A 21674-nucleotide genomic window follows, 5' to 3' on the forward strand; every position below is an offset into this window, starting at 1 on the left:
AAAGTACCCATTGAAGGATTAAATACTTTATTTTCTTCAGACACCATCTTCACACATCCTCCTGATGTACAAGGTAAAAAATGACTGGGGATTGGGGGAAGTGGGAGGATACTTAGAGCTTTGCTGGGGTGTTCTTTGCCAGGAGTTAAATTCCCACTAGTAATTAGAGTTGATTCGTGGACCCTCCATGCCATTGGAAAAAAAAAAAAAAAGTGGTTCTTTTATTGGCTTGCAGTTTTTCAAATTCAGAATCTAATAGTCTAATTATGCAAATATATATATATTTTTAAATAAGGGATGAATGTTCGCTGGATGATAAATTAGTTAAATTATGAAAACTTCAATAAAGTATGATTTCATTTTGGTGTATTGACTGAGCCTAGAAGATCACCCAATGAAGAATTTCCAAAAGCAATAAATACAGATGCCCAGAGTGCCAGCTTGGACACATGCCACAGATTGCTAAACCTAGGTAGGCTCATATGTTAATTTCTAAGCCACTGAAGGTCACTTCTTATCTGAATGTATTTGCCACTTTCACAGCTAGAGGGTGTTTGTTCATGTAGATAACATTGTAGCACGAATTGCCTGAAATGCAAGTCTTTCATATGGTCTGAGATAAGGAGGCAGTCTGCAGAAGCTTAGATACAAGATAATCACTTTAGGCAAAATTTATATTAAAAAAAAGGGACAGTCTACACCAGATTTTTTATTGTTTAAAAAAAATATATAATCCCTTTATTACCCATTACCCAAGTTTTACATAACTAATAGTTATATTAATACACTTTTTACCTCTGATTCCCTTGCATTTACCTCTGCAGACTGCCCCCTTATTTCAGTTCTTTTGACAGACTTTCATTTTAGCTTATCAGTGCTGACTCCTAGGTAAATCCACGTGCGTGAGCACAATATGATCTATATGTCACATTAACTAACGCCCTCTAGTTGTAAAAAAAAAATAAAAAAAAATTGCATACATGATAAATTTATGTCTGACACGATGAGTCCACTGATCATCCAATTACTATTGGGAATATCACTCCTGCCTAGCAGAAGGCGGCAAAGAGCACCAAAGCAAAGCTGTTCAATATTACCTCCCATCCTTCCCACCCCAGTCATTCGACCAAAGTAAAAGGAAAGAAAGGAAGCAACAAGGTGCAGAGGTGTCTGAGGTTTATAATACAACAAAAACAGAATTTATGTTTACCTGATAAATTTCTTTCTCCAACGGTGTGTCCGGTCCACGGCGTCATCCTTACTTGTAGGATATTCTCTTCCCCAACAGGAAATGGCAAAGAGCCCAGCAAAGCTGGTCACATGATCCCTCCTAGGCTCCGCCTACCCCAGTCATTCGACCGACGTTAAGGAGGAATATTTGCATAGGAGAAACCATATGGTACCGTGGTGACTGTAGTTAAAGAAAATAAATTATCAGACCTGATTAAAAAACCAGGGCGGGCCGTGGACCGGACACACCGTTGGAGAAAGAAATTTATCAGGTAAACATAAATTCTGTTTTCTCCAACATAGGTGTGTCCGGTCCACGGCGTCATCCTTACTTGTGGGAACCAATACCAAAGCTTTAGGACACGGATGAAGGGAGGGAGCAAATCAGGTCACCTAAATGGAAGGCACCACGGCTTGCAAAACCTTTCTCCCAAAAATAGCCTCAGAAGAAGCAAAAGTATCAAACTTGTAAAATTTGGTAAAAGTGTGCAGTGAAGACCAAGTCGCTGCCCTACATATCTGATCAACAGAAGCCTCGTTCTTGAAGGCCCATGTGGAAGCCACAGCCCTAGTGGAATGAGCTGTGATTCTTTCGGGAGGCTGCCGTCCGGCAGTCTCGTAAGCCAATCTGATGATGCTTTTAATCCAAAAAGAGAGAGAGGTAGAAGTTGCTTTTTGACCTCTCCTTTTACCTGAACAAACAACAAACAAGGAAGATGTTTGTCTAAAATCCTTTGTAGCATCTAAATAGAATTTTAGAGCGCGAACAACATCCAAATTGTGCAACAAACGTTCCTTCTTTGAAACTGGTTTTGGACACAGAGAAGGTACGATAATCTCCTGGTTAATGTTTTTGTTAGAAACAACTTTTGGAAGAAAACCAGGTTTAGTACGTAAAACCACCTTATCTGCATGGAACACCAGATAAGGAGGAGAACACTGCAGAGCAGATAATTCTGAGACTCTTCTAGCAGAAGAAATCGCAACTAAAAACAAAACTTTCCAAGATAATAACTTAATATCAACGGAATGTAAGGGTTCAAACGGAACCCCCTGAAGAACTGAAAGAACTAAATTGAGACTCCAAGGAGGAGTCAAAGGTTTGTAAACAGGCTTGATTCTGACCAGAGCCTGAACAAAGGCTTGAACATCTGGCACAGCTGCCAGCTTTTTGTGAAGTAATACCGACAAGGCAGAAATCTGTCCCTTCAGGGAACTAGCAGATAATCCTTTTTCCAATCCTTCTTGAAGGAAGGATAGAATCCTAGGAATCTTAACCTTGTCCCAAGGGAATCCTTTAGATTCACACCAACAGATATATTTTTTCCAAATTTTGTGGTAAATCTTTCTAGTTACAGGCTTTCTGGCCTGAACAAGAGTATCGATAACAGAATCTGAGAATCCTCGCTTCGATAAAATCAAGCGTTCAATCTCCAAGCAGTCAGCTGGAGTGAAACCAGATTCGGATGTTCGAACGGACCCTGAACAAGAAGGTCTCGTCTCAAAGGTAGCTTCCAAGGTGGAGCCGATGACATATTCACCAGATCTGCATACCAAGTCCTGCGTGGCCACGCAGGAGCTATCAAGATCACCGACGCCCTCTCCTGATTGATCCTGGCTACCAGCCTGGGGATGAGAGGAAATGGCGGGAACACATAAGCTAGTTTGAAGGTCCAAGGTGCTACTAGTGCATCCACTAGAGCCGCCTTGGGATCCCTGGATCTGGCCCCGTAGCAAGGAACTTTGAAGTTCTGACGAGAGGCCATCAGATCCATGTCTGGAATGCCCCACAGGTGAGTGACTTGGGCAAAGATTTCCGGATGGAGTTCCCACTCCCCCGGATGCAATGTCTGACGACTCAGAAAATCCGCTTCCCAATTTTCCACTCCTGGGATGTGGATAGCAGACAGGTGGCAGGAGTGAGACTCCGCCCATAGAATGATTTTGGTCACTTCTTCCATCGCTAGGGAACTCCTTGTTCCCCCCTGATGGTTGATGTACGCAACAGTTGTCATGTTGTCTGATTGAAACCGTATGAACTTGGTCCTCGCTAGCCGAGGCCAGGCCTTGAGAGCATTGAATATCGCTCTCAGTTCCAGAATATTTATCGGTAGAAGAGATTCTTCCCGAGACCAAAGACCCTGAGCTTTCAGGGATCCCCAGACCGCGCCCCAGCCCATCAGACTGGCGTCGGTCGTGACAATGACCCACTCTGGTCTGCGGAACGTCATCCCTTGAGACAGATTGTCCAGGGACAGCCACCAACGGAGTGAGTCTCTGGTCCTCTGATCTACTTGTATCTTCGGAGACAAGTCTGTATAGTCCCCATTCCACTGCCTGAGCATGCACAGTTGTAATGGTCTTAGATGAATGCGCGCAAAAGGAACTATGTCCATCGCCGCTACCATCAACCCGATCACTTCCATGCACTGAGCTACGGAAGGAAGAGGAACGGAATGAAGTATCCGACAAGAGTCTAGAAGTTTTGTTTTTCTGGCCTCTGTTAGAAAGATCCTCATTTCTAAAGAGTCTATAATTGTTCCCAAGAAGGGAACCCTTGTTGACGGGGATAGAGAACTCTTTTCCACGTTCACTTTCCAGCCGTGAGATCTGAGAAAGGCCAGGACAATGTCCGTGTGAGCCTTTGCTTGAGGAAGGGACGACGCTTGAATCAGAATGTCGTCCAGGTAAGGTACTACTGCAATGCCCCTTGGTCTTAGCACCGCTAGAAGGGAGCCTAGTACCTTTGTGAAAATCCTTGGAGCAGTGGCTAATCCGAAAGGAAGCGCCACGAACTGGTAATGTTTGTCCAGGAATGCAAACCTTAGGAACCGATGATGTTCCTTGTGGATAGGAATATGTAGATACGCATCCTTTAAATCCACCGTGGTCATGAATTGACCCTCCTGGATGGAAGGAAGAATAGTTCGAATGGTTTCCATCTTGAAAGATGGAACCTTGAGAAACTTGTTTAAGATCTTGAGATCTAAGATTGGTCTGAACGTTCCCTCTTTTTTGGGAACTATGAACAGATTGGAGTAGAACCCCAACCCTTGTTCTCTTAGTGGAACAGGATGAATCACTCCCATTTTTAACAGGTCTTCTACACAATGTAAGAACGCCTGTCTTTTTATGTGGTCTGAAGACAACTGAGACCTGTGGAACCTCCCCCTTGGGGGAAGTCCCTTGAATTCCAGAAGATAACCCTGGGAGACTATTTCTAGCGCCCAGGGATCCAGAACATCTCTTGCCCAAGCCTGAGCGAAGAGAGAGAGTCTGCCCCCCACCAGATCCGGTCCCGGATCGGGGGCCAATATTTCATGCTGTCTTGGTAGCAGTGGCAGGCTTCTTGGCCTGCTTTCCCTTGTTCCAGCCTTGCATTGGTCTCCAAGCTGGCTTGGCTTGAGAAGTATTACCCTCTTGCTTAGAGGACGTAGCACTTTGGGCGGGTCCGTTTTTACGAAAGGGACGAAAATTGGGTCTATTTTTCGCCTTGAAAGGCCGATCCTGAGGAAGGGCGTGGCCCTTACCCCCAGTGATATCCGAGATAATCTCTTTCAAGTCAGGGCCAAACAGCGTTTTCCCCTTGAAAGGAATGTTTAGTAGCTTGTTCTTGGAAGACGCGTCAGCCGACCAAGATTTCAACCAAAGCGCTCTGCGCGCCACAATAGCAAACCCAGAATTCTTAGCCGCTAACCTAGCCAATTGCAAAGTGGCGTCTAGGGTGAAAGAATTAGCCAATTTGAGAGCATTGATTCTGTCCATAATCTCCTCATAAGGAGGAGAATCACTATCGAGCGCCTTTATCAGTTCATCAAACCAGAAACATGCGGCTGTAGTGACAGGGACAATGCATGAAATTGGTTGTAGAAGGTAACCCTGCTGAACAAACATCTTTTTAAGCAAACCTTCTAATTTTTTATCCATAGGATCTTTGAAAGCGCAACTATCCTCTATGGGTATAGTGGTGCGTTTGTTTAAAGTAGAAACCGCTCCCTCGACCTTGGGGACTGTCTGCCATAAGTCCTTTCTGGGGTCGACCATAGGAAACAATTTTTTAAATATGGGGGGAGGGACGAAAGGAATACCGGGCCTTTCCCATTCTTTATTAACAATGTCCGCCACCCGCTTGGGTATAGGAAAAGCTTCTGGGAGCTCCGGCACCTCTAGGAACTTGTCCATTTTACATAGTTTCTCTGGGATGACCAACTTTTCACAATCATCCAGAGTGGATAATACCTCCTTAAGCAGAATGCGGAGATGTTCCAACTTAAATTTAAATGCAATTACATCAGGTTCAGTCTGTTGAGAAATGTTCCCTGAATCAGTAATTTCTCCCTCAGACAAAACCTCCCTGGCCCCCTCAGATTGGGTTAGGGGCCCTTCAGAGATATTAATATCAGCGTCGTCATGCTCTTCAGTAACTAAAACAGAGCAGCCACGCTTACGCTGACAAGGGTTCATTTTGGCTAAAATGTTTTTGACAGAATTATCCATTACAGCCGTTAATTGTTGCATAGTAAGCAGTATTGGCGCGCTAGATATACTAGGGGCCTCCTGAGTGGGCAAGACTCGTGTAGACGAAGGAGGGAATGATGCAGTACCATGCTTACTCCCCTCACTTGAGGAATCATCTTGGGCATCATTGTCATTATCACATAAATCACATTTATTTAAATGAACAGGAATTCTGGCTTCCCCACATTCAGAACACAGTCTATCTGGTAGTTCAGACATGTTAAACAGGCATAAACTTGATAATAAAGTACAAAAAACGTTTTAAAATAAAACCGTTACTGTCACTTTAAATTTTAAACTGAACACACTTTATTACTGCAATTGCGAAAAAACATGAAGGAATTGTACAAAATTCACCAAATTTTCACCACAGTGTCTTAAAGCCTTAAAAGTATTGCACACCAAATTTGGAAGCTTTAACCCTTAAAATAACGGAACCGGAGCCGTTTTAACACTTTAACCCCTTTACAGTCCCTGGTATCTGCTTTGCTGAGACCCAACCAAGCCCAAAGGGGAATACGATACCAAATGACGCCTTCAGAAAGTCTTTCTAAGTATCAGAGCTCCTCTCACATGCGACTGCATGCCATGCCTCTCAAAAACAAGTGCGCCACACCGGCGCGAAAATGAGGCTCTGCTTATGCTTTGGGAAAGCCCCAGAGAAATAAGGTGTCTAATACAGTGCCTGCCGATATTATAATATCAATAAAACCCAGATAAAATGATTCCTCAAAGCTAAATATGTTTTAAAACTGAATCGATTTAGCCCAGAAAAGTCTACAATCTTAATAAGCCCTTGTGAAGCCCTTATTTACCATCGTAATAAACATGGCTTACCGGATCCCATAGGGAAAAATGACAGCTTCCAGCATTACATCGTCTTGTTAGAATGTGTCATACCTCAAGCAGCAAGAGACTGCACACTGTTCCCCCAACTGAAGTTAATTGCTCTCAACAGTCCTGTGTGGAACAGCCATGGATTTTAGTTACGGTGCTAAAATCATTTTCCTCATACAAACAGAAATCTTCATCTCTTTTCTGTTTCTGAGTAAATAGTACATACCAGCACTATTTTAAAATAACAAACTCTTGATTGAATAATAAAAACTACAGTTAAACACTAAAAAACTCTAAGCCATCTCCGTGGAGATGTTGCCTGTACAACGGCAAAGAGAATGACTGGGGTAGGCGGAGCCTAGGAGGGATCATGTGACCAGCTTTGCTGGGCTCTTTGCCATTTCCTGTTGGGGAAGAGAATATCCCACAAGTAAGGATGACGCCGTGGACCGGACACACCTATGTTGGAGAAAGCCTGTCTGAATAAAAAGAGCGGGCGGTGGACTCATCGTGTGGAGAAAAAAAATTATCAGTTAAGCATAAATTTGTATTTCTTTCTAATGACACAATGAGCCCACGGATCATCTAATTGCTATTGGGATTCAATACCCAAGCTAGAGGGCACAGATGATACGAGTGATAAGAGAGGGAACCTAAACCGAAGGCACCACTGCTTGAAGAACCTTTCTCCCAAAAGAAGCCTCAGCCGAGGCAAAAGTGTAATTTATAGAATTTTAGAAAAAAAATTGGAGAGGACCAAGTTGCAGCCTTGCAAATTTGTTCCACATAAGCTTAATTTTTGAATGCCTAGAAAGAGGAAACAGCCCAGGTAGAATGAGCCGTGATTGTTCCAGGAGGCTGCTGTCCAGCAGCATCATAGGCGACGCAAATGATACTCATCAGCCAGAAAGAAAGAAGTAGCCGTAGCTTTCTGCCCCTTACGTTTCCCAGAGAAAATCAGAGCAGAAGACTGGCAAAAATCCTTAGTTGCCTGTAGATAGAACTTTAACGCATGCACCACGTCTAGGTTGTGCAGCAGACGATCTTTATGAGAAGATGGGTTAGGACAGAGGAACAACAAACTCCTGATTAATGTTCCTATCCGAAACCACTTTAGGGAAAAACCCTAACTTGGTATGCAAAACCACCTTATCCAAATGAAAATAAGGTAAGGATGTAAGGAGAACTGCAACGCTGAGAGCTCAGACTATGAGCAGACAAAACAAGAAAACAAAACCTTCCAAGATAACATTTTAAAATCTAAGGAATGCATAGGTTCAGACAGAGCCTGTTGAAAAACTCTAAAAACAAAGTTAAGACTCCAGGGAGGAGTAACAGGTTTAAACACAGACCTGATTCTGACCAAGGCCTAACAGAACGATTGCACGTCTGGAACATCTGCCAGATGTTTATGTTAACAAAAACAAGGCAGATATCTGACCTTTCAAGGAACTAGCTGATAAACCCTTGTCCAAACCTTATCAGAGAAAGGCTAGAAGTCTAGGAATCCTAACTCTACTCCAAGAGTAGCCTCTGGATTCACACCAATACAGATATTTATGCCATATCTTGTAGTAAATCTTCCTGGTAACATGTTTAAGAGTCTGAATCATGGTCTCAATGACCGACTCAGAAAATCCCAGTTTAGATAAGATTAAGCGTTCAATCTACAAGCAAGTCAGTTTCAGAGAAACTAGATTGGGATGAAAGAAGGGCCCTTGAACAAAAAAGGTCTTTCTTCAGTGGAAATCTCCAAGGTGAGAGATGAAATCTCCACTAAGTCTGCATACCAGATCCTGCGAGGCCATGCCGGTGCAAAGAGAATCACTGGCACCTCCTGTTGGATTTGAGTAACGACCCGAGGAAGGAGAACGAACGGAGGAAATAGGCATGCTAGATTGAAATTCCAAGGGACCGCTAGAGCATCAGTGCAGCCTGAGGATCCCTTGATCTCGACCCGTACCTCGGGAGCTTGGCATTCTGACGAGACACCATGAGGTCCAGTTCCGGCTGTCCCCATGTGAGAATCAAGCTGGCAAACATCCAGATGGAGTTCCCACTCCCTCGGGTGAAAAGTCAGTCTACTCAGAAAATCCCAATTGTCCTCCTGGAATGTGGATAGCAGATAGACAGCAGTTGAGGGTCTCCGCCCACTAAATCTTGGCTGCCTCTGTCATGGCTAAGGAACTCGGAGTTCCCCCCGATGACGGATGTAAGCCACTGAAGCTATGTTATCCGAATGGAACCTGACAAAGCAGGCTGAAGCTGAGGCCAGACCAGAAGAGCGTTGAAGATTGCTCTCATTTACAGAATGTTTATGGGTAGAACTGACTCCTGCCGAGTCCAAGTCCCCTGAGCCTTTAGAGAGTCCGAGACTGCTCCCCATCCCAACAGGCTGGCACCCGTTGTCACATTCACTTAGTTGGGTCTGCGGAAGCAGGTTCCCCGGGAGAGATGGTCCTGAGACAACCACTAAAGAGAATCCCTTGTCTCCTGATCCAGATGTAATCGCAGAGACAGGTCTGTATAATCCGTTTCACTGCTTGAGCATGCATAACTGCAGAGGTCTGAGGTGGAAACGGGCAAACTGAATGATGATGACAGCTACCATCGGACCAATTACCTCCATACATTGAGCAACTGATGGCTGAGGAGAGATCTTTGCTCTTCTGACTTCTATCAGAAACCTTTTCATTGATAGGAAATCTACCCTTGTAGTCGGAATTAAGGAACTTTCCCAGATTAACCTTACATCAGTGAGAGTGCAGGAAGGATAACAACATCTCTATGTGGGAGTTCGCTTATTGAAAGGATGGCGCCTGAACCAGGATCATCCAGATAAGGAGCCACTGCAATGCCCCGCAACCGGAGCACCGCCAACATGGAAACCAGGACTTTAGAAAAAATTCTGGGAGCTGTGGCAAGGCCGAATGGAAGAGCCACAAACTGGAAGTGTTTGTCTAAAAAGGCGAACCTCAAAAACCTTTGATGATCCCCGTGGATGGGAACATGCAGGTATGCGTCCTTTAAATCTACCGTTGCCATAAATGGACCCTCTTGAACCAAGGGAAAAATGGACTGAACAGTTTATATCTTAAAGGACGGTACTCTGAGGACAAGTTTAGACTCGAGATCTAGAATTGGTCTGAACGTTCCCTCTTTTTTGGGAACCACAAACAGATTGGAGAAAAATCCCAGACCCTGCTCCAGCACTGGAACAGGAACAATTGCTCCCAGGTCGGAAAGGTCTTGAACAGTGTAAGAAAGTCTCTGGTTTACAGATAATCTTGAGCAGGAACCTGCTCCTGGGAGGAAAATTTTAGAATTCTAGTTTGTATCCATAGAACACAATGTCCACCGCCCCGGGATCCTGAACCCAAGCGAAAAAGGAAAGTCTGCCCCCACAAGACCCGGTCCCGGATCGGGGCAGACCCTTCATGTTGACAGTCATTAGCAGGCTTCTTGGATTGTTTTCCTTATTGCAAGACAGGTTGGGTCTCCATGAAGGTTTGGACTGAACCTGCTTTGTAGAAGGAGTGTAAGGTTTACCCTTGAAGTTTCGAAAAGAACGAAAATTACTTTGACATCCTGTTTAGATTTCTTATCCTGAGAGAGGAAATGACCCTTTCCTCCTGTAATGTCAGAAATTATCTCAGCCAAAGCTGGGCCAAACAAAGTCTTACCCTTGTAAGAAATAGACAAAAGCTTAGACGACCCATAAGCAGACCAAGATTTCAGCCATAAAGGTCTTTGAGCCAGAATGGCAAAACTAGAAATCTTTACTCCCCATTTGATAACTTGAAGGGAAGCATCAGAAATCAAAAATAAATGGTCAATTTAAGGGCCCTGCTCCTGTCCTGGATTTCTTCAAGGGGAGTGTCTGTTTGAATGGAATTAGACAACGCATCAAACCAGTATGCCGCCACTCTAGAAACGGTAGCAATACACACCCTGCAGGTTGCCATTGTAAACCCTGGAGAACATACATTTTCCTAAGAAAACCCTCTAGTTTCTTATCGTTAGGGTTCTTAAAAGAACCGCTAACCTCTACGGGAATAGTAGTTCTCTTAGCTAAAAGTGGAAATTGCCCCTTCCACCTTGGGGACCGTTTTCCAGCATGGAAGGTAAATCATAATACTTTTAAAGTTTACTAGACTTTTGAAGGGTTGACAATGACAGTAGAGTCAGTCGTCCAGAGTAGCCAAAACCTCCTTAGTAAACGGTGGTGCTCTAGCTTAAACCTGAAGGATACAACTTTAGCATCAGAGGAAGGAATTACACTGTCAGAATCTGAGATCTCACCCTCAGATGCTACCGAAGAATCCTCCTCAGCAGATCTATGAGAGGAAACATTCGGAATAGTCACGGCCGAGTCAGATACCTTACGCACTGATTCTTTAAACTTCCTCTTGCACTTTGCTTTTAGCATGGGAAAAACAGACAACGTATCAGAAACTGCAGAAGACATAAGGGAAGCAATGTCCTGCAAGGAGACCCAAGCCAGAGCTTGAGAGGAAGCGCAGGGTGCTAAATTAATGGGTACTAAAATTTGGGACACCTGAGGAGAAAAATGCGGCATATCTTGCACATTGTCAGAAGACTCCTGGACAGCATCCGTCTTAGACAATATAGGCTCAAAATCTATCCTTAAGATTTAATGTTCTCTCTAACACATGAGGAACAAAAAGTAATTGGTGGTTTAATATTAGCATTTAAACAAAGGACATCTGTAATCTGTAACAGAGTCTTGGTCCATCTTAGTGTAAAAATAAATTAATGAAATTATGAACAATTTAAATAAATAAAAAAAAAGAAAACACGTTACTGTTTCTTTAAATTCTAAAACGAAACTGCTTTATTTTTGATGCAATGCAAAAACGAAACTGGTTTATCTTTTAAACAAATACAAAAACATAACTGCTTTATTTTACAAAGATATTGACAAATAAAGTGTCTACCTTGCATGAAAACAATATAAACATTTCTTAAAACCAGACTCCAGTTGTTTAACAAGCTAGCAAATAACCTTTAATTTTGAAAAACGTTAAATGCAGATCTCTCCTCCATATACAGGAAGCAAGATAACAAGTGTGCAATTTAAATAACTTTTACCGCCACACAGGCCCCGCCCATCATGGGCGTGTCAAAAACAACGTCTCAGCAGACATCTGATGAAAATAACGATAACAAAACATCAAATTGAGCCAAGTACTCAAGTCCCCAGTGCCTGCCATACATAATCCCCCTTACAACACTAGGAGTAATATATTAAATATCCCTGTCCGGGAAATAGTAAAGTGCCATGTTTTTTCCTTAAAACAGCTTAAGAAAATAAATTAGCACTTACCTCAATAATCTGCCTGGCAGCAAGGCAGCTCACTAGGTTTAAGAGGTCCTTTCCCTCACATGCACCTGTGGAAAATAATAAGGGCAGCAACTTTTATTTAAATATGAGGGAGGCGCAGTGAGAATTATGTCCCACAAGTTTCCCTTGCTTTAAAGCCACCAATGCTCTACTGAAGAGACCGATATGGACTACATCTACACCCTGGAGTAAAAACAGCACATACTAGTACTGCAAATAAAATAATACAATCTTGATTGAAGAATCTTTCCAGACACCTAACTTTACCACTTCTTACACTAACGAAGACAAAGAGAATGACTGGGGTGGGAAGGAAGGGAGATGATATTTAACAAGCTTTGCTGTGGTGCTCTTTGCCGCCTCCTGCTGGGCAGGAGTGATATTCCCAATAGTAATTAGATGATCCGTGGACTCATTGTGTCATTAGAAAGAAATCAAAATGCATTCATATAAGAGGCAGCCTTCAACGGCTAAGAAATTAGCATATGAGCCTACATAGGTTTAGTTTTCAACTAAGAAAACAAAGCAAATTTGAAAATAAAAGTAAATTTGAAAGTTGTGTAAAATTACATTCCCCATCTGAATCATGAATGTTTATTTTTGCCTAGACTGTCCCTTTAATATAAGTGTTGGTTATGCAAAACTGGGGAAACGTAAAATGTATTTATCTTTTTAAATAATATTTTTGGTGTTTACTGTCCCTTTAAGTACATAATAATGAGAATGTTATCTTACACACCAGTAACGGAAAAACTGTAGACTATGGTGATAGGATAAAACAGTTTTACTCTTAATGTGTTTTTAGGTACTTGTTATACCTGCTACAGAGTATAAAATCCACGTGAAATGGTTTATTTGGTATATTTTTGCATACAAAAACAGAATTTATGTTTACCTGATAAATTACTTTCTCCAACGGTGTGTCCGGTCCACGGCGTCATCCTTACTTGTGGGATATTCTCTTCCCCAACAGGAAATGGCAAAGAGCCCAGCAAAGCTGGTCACATGATCCCTCCTAGGCTCCGCCTTCCCCAGTCATTCGACAGACGTAAAGGAGGAATATTTGCATAGGAGAAACCATATGATACCGTGGTGACTGTAGTTAAAGAAAATAAATTATCAGACCTGATTAAAAAACCAGGGCGGGCCGTGGACCGGACACACCGTTGGAGAAAGTAATTTATCAGGTAAACATAAATTCTGTTTTCTCCAACATAGGTGTGTCCGGTCCACGGCGTCATCCTTACTTGTGGGAACCAATACCAAAGCTTTAGGACACGGATGAAGGGAGGGAGCAAATCAGGTCACCTAGATGGAAGGCACCACGGCTTGCAAAACCTCTCTCCCAAAAATAGCCTCAGAAGAAGCAAAAGTATCAAACTTGTAAAATTTAGTAAAAGTGTGCAGTGAAGACCAAGTCGCTGCCTTACATATCTGATCAACAGAAGCCTCGTTCTTGAAGGCCCATGTGGAAGCCACAGCCCTAGTGGAATGAGCTGTGATTCTTTCAGGAGGCTGCCGTCCGGCAGTCTCATAAGCCAATCTGATGATGCTTTTAATCCAAAAAGAGAGAGAGGTAGAAGTTGCTTTTTGACCTCTCCTTTTACCAGAATAAACAACAAACAAGGAAGATGTTTGTCTAAAATCCTTTGTAGCATCTAAATAGAATTTTAGAGCACGAACAACATCCAAATTGTGCAACAAACGTTCCTTCTTTGAAACTGGATTCGGACACAAAGAAGGCACGACTATCTCCTGGTTAATGTTTTTGTTACAAACAACTTTCGGAAGAAAACCAGGTTTAGTACGTAAAACCACCTTATCTGCATGGAACACCAGATAAGGAGGAGAACACTGCAGAGCAGATAATTCTGAAACTCTTCTAGCAGAAGAAATTGCAACCAAAAACAAAACTTTCCAAGATAATAACTTAATATCAACGGAATGTAAGGGTTCAAACGGAACCCCCTGAAGAACTGAAAGAACTAAATTGAGACTCCAAGGAGGAGTCAAAGGTTTGTAAACAGGCTTGATTCTAACCAGAGCCTGAACAAAGGCTTGAACATCTGGCACAGCTGCCAGCTTTTTGTGAAGTAACACAGACAAGGCAGAAATCTGTCCCTTCAAGGAACTTGCAGATAATCCTTTCTCCAAACCTTCTTGAAGAAAGGATAGAATCTTAGGAATTTTTACCTTGTCCCAAGGGAATCCTTTAGATTCACACCAACAGATATATTTTTTCCATATTTTGTGGTAAATTTTTCTAGTTACAGGCTTTCTGGCCTGAACAAGAGTATCAATGACCGAATCTGAGAACCCTCGCTTTGATAAAATCAAGCGTTTAATCTCCAAGCAGTCAGTTGGAGTGAGACCAGATTCGGATGTTCGAACGGACCTTGAACAAGAAGGTCTCGTCTCAAAGGTAGCTTCCATGGTGGAGCCGATGACATATTCACCAGGTCTGCATACCAAGTCCTGCGTGGCCACGCAGGAGCTATCAAGATCACCGATGCCCTCTCCTGATTGATCCTGGCTACCAGCCTGGGGATGAGAGGAAACGGCGGGAATACATAAGCTAGTTTGAAGGTCCAAGGTGCTACTAGTGCATCTACTAGAGTCGCCTTGGGATCCCTGGATCTGGACCCGTAGCAAGGAACCTTGAAGTTCTGACGAGAGGCCATCAGATCCATGTCTGGAATGCCCCACAATTGAGTAATTTGGGCAAAGATTTCCGGATGGAGTTCCCACTCCCCCGGATGAAATGTCTGACGACTCAGAAAATCCGCTTCCCAATTTTCCACTCCTGGGATGTGGATTGCAGACAAGTGGCAGGAGTGAGTCTCCGCCCATTGAATGATTTTGGTCACTTCTTCCATCGCCAGGGAACTCCTTGTTCCCCCCTGATGGTTGATGTACGCAACAGTCGTCATGTTGTCTGATTGAAACCGTATGAACTTGGCCTTTGCTAGCTGAGGCCAAGCCTTGAGAGCATTGAATATCGCTCTCAGTTCCAGAATATTTATCGGGAGAAGAGATTCTTCCCGAGACCAAAGACCCTGAGCTTTCAGGGGTCCCCAGACCGCGCCCCAGCCCACCAGACTGGCGTCGGTCGTGACAATGACCCACTCTGGTCTGCGGAAGCTCATCCCCTGTGACAGGTTGTCCAGGGACAGCCACCAACGGAGTGAATCTCTGGTCCTCTGATCTACTTGTATCGTCGGAGACAAGTCTGTATAGTCCCCATTCCACTGACTGAGCATGTACAGTTGTAATGGTCTTAGATGAATTCGCGCAAAAGGAACTATGTCCATTGCCGCTACCATCAAACCTATTACTTCCATGCACTGCGCTATGGAAGGAAGAGGAACAGAATGAAGTATTTGACAAGAGTTTAGAAGTTTTGATTTTCTGGCCTCTGTCAGAAAAATCCTCATTTCTAAGGAGTCTATTATTGTTCCCAAGAAGGGAACCCTTGTTGACTGAGATAGAGAACTTTTTTCTACGTTCACTTTCCACCCGTGAGATCTGAGAAAGGCCAGGACAATGTCCGTGTGAGCCTTTGCTTGAGGAAGGGACGACGCTTGAATCAGAATGTCGTCCAAGTAAGGTACTACTGCAATGCCCCTTGGTCTTAGCACCGCTAGAAGGGACCCTAGTACCTTTGTGAAAATCCTTGGAGCAGTGGCTAATCCGAACGGAAGTGCCACAAACTGGTAATGCTTGTCCAGGAATGCGAACCTTAGGAACCGATGATGTTCCTTGTGGATAGGAATATGTAGATACGCATCCTTTAAATCCACCGTGGTCATGAATTGACCTTCCTGGATGGAAGGAAGAATTGTTCGAATGGTTTCCATTTTGAACGATGGAACCTTGAGAAACTTGTTTAGGATCTTGAGATCTAAGATTGGTCTGAATGTTCCCTCTTTTTTGGGAACAACGAACAGATTGGAGTAGAACCCCACCCCTTGTTCTCCTAAAGGAACAGGATGAATCACTCCCATTTTTAACAGGTCTTCTACACAATGTAAGAATGCCTGTCTTTTTATGTGGTCTGAAGACAATTGAGACCTGTGGAACCTCCCCCTTGGGGGAAGCCCCTTGAATTCCAGAAGATAACCTTGGGAGACTATTTCTAGTGCCCAAGGATCCAGAACATCTCTTGCCCAAGCCTGAGCGAAGAGAGAGAGTCTGCCCCCCACCAGATCCGGTCCCGGATCGGGGGCCAACATCTCATGCTGTCTTGGTAGCAGTGGCAGGTTTCTTGGCCTGCTTTCCTTTGTTCCAGCCTTGCATTGGTCTCCAGGCTGGCTTGGCTTGAGAAGTATTACCCTCTTGCTTAGAGGACGTAGCACTTGGGGCTGGTCCGTTTCTGCGAAAGGGACGAAAATTAGGTTTATTTTTGGCCTTGAAAGACCTATCCTGAGGAAGGGCGTGGCCCTTGCCCCCAGTGATATCAGAAATAATCTCTTTCAAGTCAGGGCCAAACAGCGTTTTCCCCTTGAAAGGAATGTTAAGCAATTTGTTCTTGGAAGACGCATCCGCTGACCAAGATTTTAACCAAAGCGCTCTGCGCGCCACAATAGCAACACCAGAATTTTTCGCCGCTAACCTAGCCAATTGCAAAGTGGCGTCTAGGGTGAAAGAATTAGCCAATTTGAGAGCATGAATTCTGTCCATAATCTCCTCATAAGAAGAAGAATTATTATTGAGCGCCTTTTCTAGCTCATCGAACCAGAAACACGCTGCTGTAGTGACAGGAACAATGCATGACATTGGTTGTAGAAGGTAACCTTGCTGAACAAACATCTTTTTAAGCAAACCTTCTAATTTTTTATCCATAGGATCTTTGAAAGCACAACTATCTTCTATGGGTATAGTGGTGCGTTTGTTTAGAGTAGAAACCGCCACCCGCTTGGGTATAGGAAAAGCTTCGGGGGGCCCCGGGACCTCTAGGAACTTGTCCATTTTACATAGTTTCTCTGGAATGACCAAATTCTCACAATCATCCAGAGTGGATAACACCTCCTTAAGCAGAGCGCGGAGATGTTCCAATTTAAATTTAAATGTAATCACATCAGGTTCAGCTTGTTGAGAAATTTTCCCTGAATCTGAAATTTCTCCCTCAGACAAAACCTCCCTGGCCCCCTCAGACTGGCGTAGGGGCCCTTCAGAACCAATATCATCAGCGTCCTCATGCTCTTCAGTATTTTCTAAAACAGAGCAGTCGCGCTTTCGCTGATAAGTGGGCATTTTGGCTAAAATGTTTTTGATAGAATTATCCATTACAGCCGTTAATTGTTGCATAGTAAGGAGTATTGGCGCGCTAGATGTACTAGGGGCCTCCTGTGTGGGCAAGACTGGTGTAGACGAAGGAGGGGATGATGCAGTACCATGCTTACTCCCCTCACTTGAGGAATCATCTTGGGCATCATTTTCTCTAAATTTTGTGTCACATAAATCACATCTATTTAAATGAGAAGGAACTTTGGCTTCCCCACATTCAGAACACAGTCTATCTGGTAGTTCAGACATGTTAAACAGGCAAAAACTTGATAACAAAGTACAAAAAACGTTTTAAAATAAACTGTTACTGTCACTTTAAATTTTAAACTGAACACACTTTATTACTGCAATTGCGAAAAAGTATGAAGGAATTGTTCAAAATTCACCAAAATTTCACCACAGTGTCTTAAAGCCTTAAAAGTATTGCACACCAAATTTGGAAGCTTTAACCCTTAAAATAACGGAACCGGAGCCGTTTTTATATTTAACCCCTTTACAGTCCCTGGTATCTGCTTTGCTGAGACCCAACCAAGCCCAAAGGGGAATACGATACCAAATGACGCCTTCAGAAAGTCTTTTCTATGTATCAGAGCTCCTCACACATGCATCTGCATGTCATGCTTCCCAAAAACAAGTGCGCAATAGAGGCGCGAAAATGAGACTCTGCCTATGATTAGGGAAAGCCCCTAGAGAATAAGGTGTCCAATACAGTGCCTGCCGGTTATTTTACATAATTCCCAAGATTAAAATAATTCCTCAAGGCTATGGAGTATAAAATATGTTTATATATAAATCGATTTAGCCCAGAAAATGTCTACAGTCTTAAAGAGCCCTTGTGAAGCCCTTTTTTTCTTTCTGTAATAAAAATGGCTTACCGGATCCCATAGGGAAAATGACAGCTTCCAGCATTACATCGTCTTGTTAGAATGTGTCATACCTCAAGCAGCAAAAGTCTGCTCACTGTTCCCCCAACTGAAGTTAATTCCTCTCAACAGTCCTGTGTGGAAACAGCCATCGATTTTAGTAACGGTTGCTAAAATCATTTTCCTCTTACAAACAGAAATCTTCATCTCTTTTCTGTTTCAGAGTAAATAGTACATACCAGCACTATTTTAAAATAACAAACTCTTGATTGAATAATAAAAACTACAGTTAAACACTAAAAAACTCTAAGCCATCTCCGTGGAGATGTTGCCTGTACAACGGCAAAGAGAATGACTGGGGAAGGCGGAGCCTAGGAGGGATCATGTGACCAGCTTTGCTGGGCTCTTTGCCATTTCCTGTTGGGGAAGAGAATATCCCACAAGTAAGGATGACGCCGTGGACCGGACACACCTATGTTGGAGAAATAGCTGTTTTTGCTATTTGTAACCACAACCCATAAAAGTGGGTTGAATTAGCATGGAGATGAAATGCCACACAAATGCTTCCTGATCTGATCTATGTCCATTTACTACAGGCCAATACATTGAAACAATAGAAAACTAACATTTTTAAAAAAAGGGACGTGAAACTTAATTTTTCTTTCATGCTTCAGATTTTAAACCATTTGTTTTATTCTCTAGGTATCCTTTTTTTTAGAAGCTATGCACTGGTGGGAGCTAGCTGAACACTTCTGGTGTACCAATGATATGGAGGCATTTAGGTGCAGCCACCATGCTGCTCCTGAGCATACCTAGGTATACTTGTCAACTAAGAATACCAAGAGAATGAAGCATAACCGAAGTAAATTGGAAATTCTTTAAAAAAATAAAAAAATCACATGCTCTACCTGAATCAGGCAAGAAACATTTTGGGTTTAATGTCCATTTATTATATCCACTGGATGTGAAATTTTTTTCAACTAGCTGTGTTTACCTAGTGTTTCTATTAACACTAACTTTAAAAAGGACATGAAAGCCAAAAATGTTCTTTCTTGATTTTAAATAACTTTCCATTTTACTTATTTTATCTAATTAGATTAATTCTCTTGGTATGCTTTGTTGAAAAGATTAATTAGGTAGGCTCAGGAGCTAGCTGCTGATTGGTGGCTGTACATATATGCCTCTTGTGATTGGCTTACCATTGTGTTCAGTTAGATCCCAGTAGTGCATTGCAGTTCCTTCAAGAAAGTTTACCAAGAGAATGAAGCAAAGTAAAGTGAAAAGTTCTATCTGAATCATGAAAGAAAAATTTGGGGTTTCATGTTTTTAAGTATTTAAAATTTCAGTGGCGGATTAAACAGGCAACAACAACTATTTCACATGACAAAACAAAGGTAAATGAGCCATTTGTAAACAATTCAATGCACTCCAGCAGGTAAAATGGATCATTGGGAACACAGAGGGGAAACTATTTACAGTACACTGTGCCTTTAACTTTGAATCCTCCGATGTAGTTTAAAAGGGAGGGAAAACTAAAAAACTACTTACTTTTCTGGATTCTCACCAGGAGCAGGGAATGACTGAGGGTTCACATGAGCAAGTGTAATAAATTCATTCTTCTCCAGGCTTCCAACAAGGATGCGGATTTTTGATTCCACTAACCCAACCCTACAATATGGGGGGAGAAACCAAAGCAGAAAAACTGAATGAATGTGTATGAGTGTCTGATATAGAGATAGATATATATATATATAGATATATATATATATATATATATATATATATATATATATATATATATATATATATATAGATATATATATAGATATATATAGATATATATATATATATATATAGATATATATATATATATATAGATATATATATATAGATATATATATATATAGATATATATATATATATAGATATATATATATATATAGATATATATATATATAGATATATATATATATAGATATATATAGATATATATATATATAGATATATATATATATATAGATATATATATAGATATATATATATATATATATATATATAGATATATATATAGATATATATATAGATATATATATAGATATATATATATATATATATATATATATATATATATATATATATATATATATATATATATAGATATATATATATATTTTTTTTTTTTAATTTATATTGCTTTTTCCCCACATTTTCCCAGTGTCAATTATTCTTTAAAATTTAGAGCATTAAAAAAAAAATAATAATAATTATGCTTACCTGACAATTTCATTTCCATCTGTATGGGAAGAGTACACAGGAACAAGGAACAGTAGGAGAACTATCAGGGTGAAAAAGGTGCCAGAATTTTATTTTTTTTAAATTTAGGGTTAGCCATCGGAGAACATGGGCAGGAGCTGTGGTCTCTTCCCATACAGATAGAAAGGAAATGATCAGGTAAGCATAATTTAGGTTTTCCATCATAATATGGGAAGTGTCCACAGCTGCATTCCTTACTTGTGGGAAAAATATACCCAAGCTCTAGAGTACACAGAATGCTAACGTGAGGGGAAAAAAGGAGAGGTGCACCATTATCTGAGGGCACCACAGCCTGCAAAACCCTTTTTCCACGAAGGCTGCTTCAGCAGAAGCAAAAACATCAAACTTATAAATTTTTGGAAAACATATGTAAGGAGAACCAGATAGCCGCCTTACAAATCTGATCCATAGAGGCCTCATTTTAGAATGAGCCGTAATCCTCAGAGGAGGCATATGCCCTGCCGTTTCTATGCTAAACGGATGACACTCCTTAGACAAAAAGATAAAAGGAAGTCGGAGGCCCTTTGACCCCCTACGCTTCTTGGAAAGAGAACAAACAGAGAAAGAGGTTAGTCTAAAATTCCTTTGTGGCCCAAAGATAGAACTTCAAGGCACAAACCACATCCAGAAATACATTGTAAACAATCATTCAACGAAGAAGGACTAGGACATAAGAAAGGAACCACAATCTCTTTATTGATGTTGCAAATTGACAACCTTAGGAAGAAAACCTAGCTTTGGTTCGTAGAACAGCCTTATCAACATGAAAAGCTAGATAAGGAGGGACGCATTGCAAGGCAGCAATCAGGTACTCTGCATGCAGAAGCAATAGCTAGTAGAAAAAGAACCTTCCAAGACAACAATTTAATGTCCAATTCATGCATAGGCACCAACAGAGCCCGTTGCAAAACCTTAAGGATAAGATTTAAACTCCAAGGAGGAGCCTTAGATCTAAACACAGGTATGATCCCAGCAGAGCCTTAACAAATGGCTGCACATCTGGAAGCTCTGCAAACCTTTTGCAGTTACAGACAGGGCTGAAAACTCCCATCAGGGGACTTGTAGAAAAGCCCTTCACCAGTTTATTATGGAGAACAGAGTAAGTAGGTCTTCCACACCTTATGATAGATGCGACGAGCAACCAGCTTACAAGCTTGAATGAGAGTAAAAAACATAATTTATGCTTACCTGATAAATTCCTTTCTTCTGTTGTGTGATCAGTCCACGGGTCATCATTACTTCTGGGATATAACTCCTCCCCA

The 21674-nt window shown here is 41.8% G+C and overlaps 1 protein-coding gene across 1 annotated transcript in view; it reads right to left on the minus strand.

Annotated features, from left to right (window-relative positions):
- PAPOLA (poly(A) polymerase alpha) overlaps positions 1–21674 on the minus strand; it is a gene marked incomplete in the record, with an annotated part of 373831 nt that overhangs the window by 240518 nt on the left and 111639 nt on the right. The window contains 1 exon segment of the mRNA XM_053697494.1: positions 19648–19767. Within this exon segment, the coding sequence (XP_053553469.1) occupies positions 19648–19767 (120 nt within the window).

The sequence above is a fragment of the Bombina bombina genome, chromosome 1 (genome assembly GCF_027579735.1).
Source record: "Bombina bombina isolate aBomBom1 chromosome 1, aBomBom1.pri, whole genome shotgun sequence".
NCBI classification, from domain to species: Eukaryota; Metazoa; Chordata; class Amphibia; order Anura; family Bombinatoridae; genus Bombina; species Bombina bombina.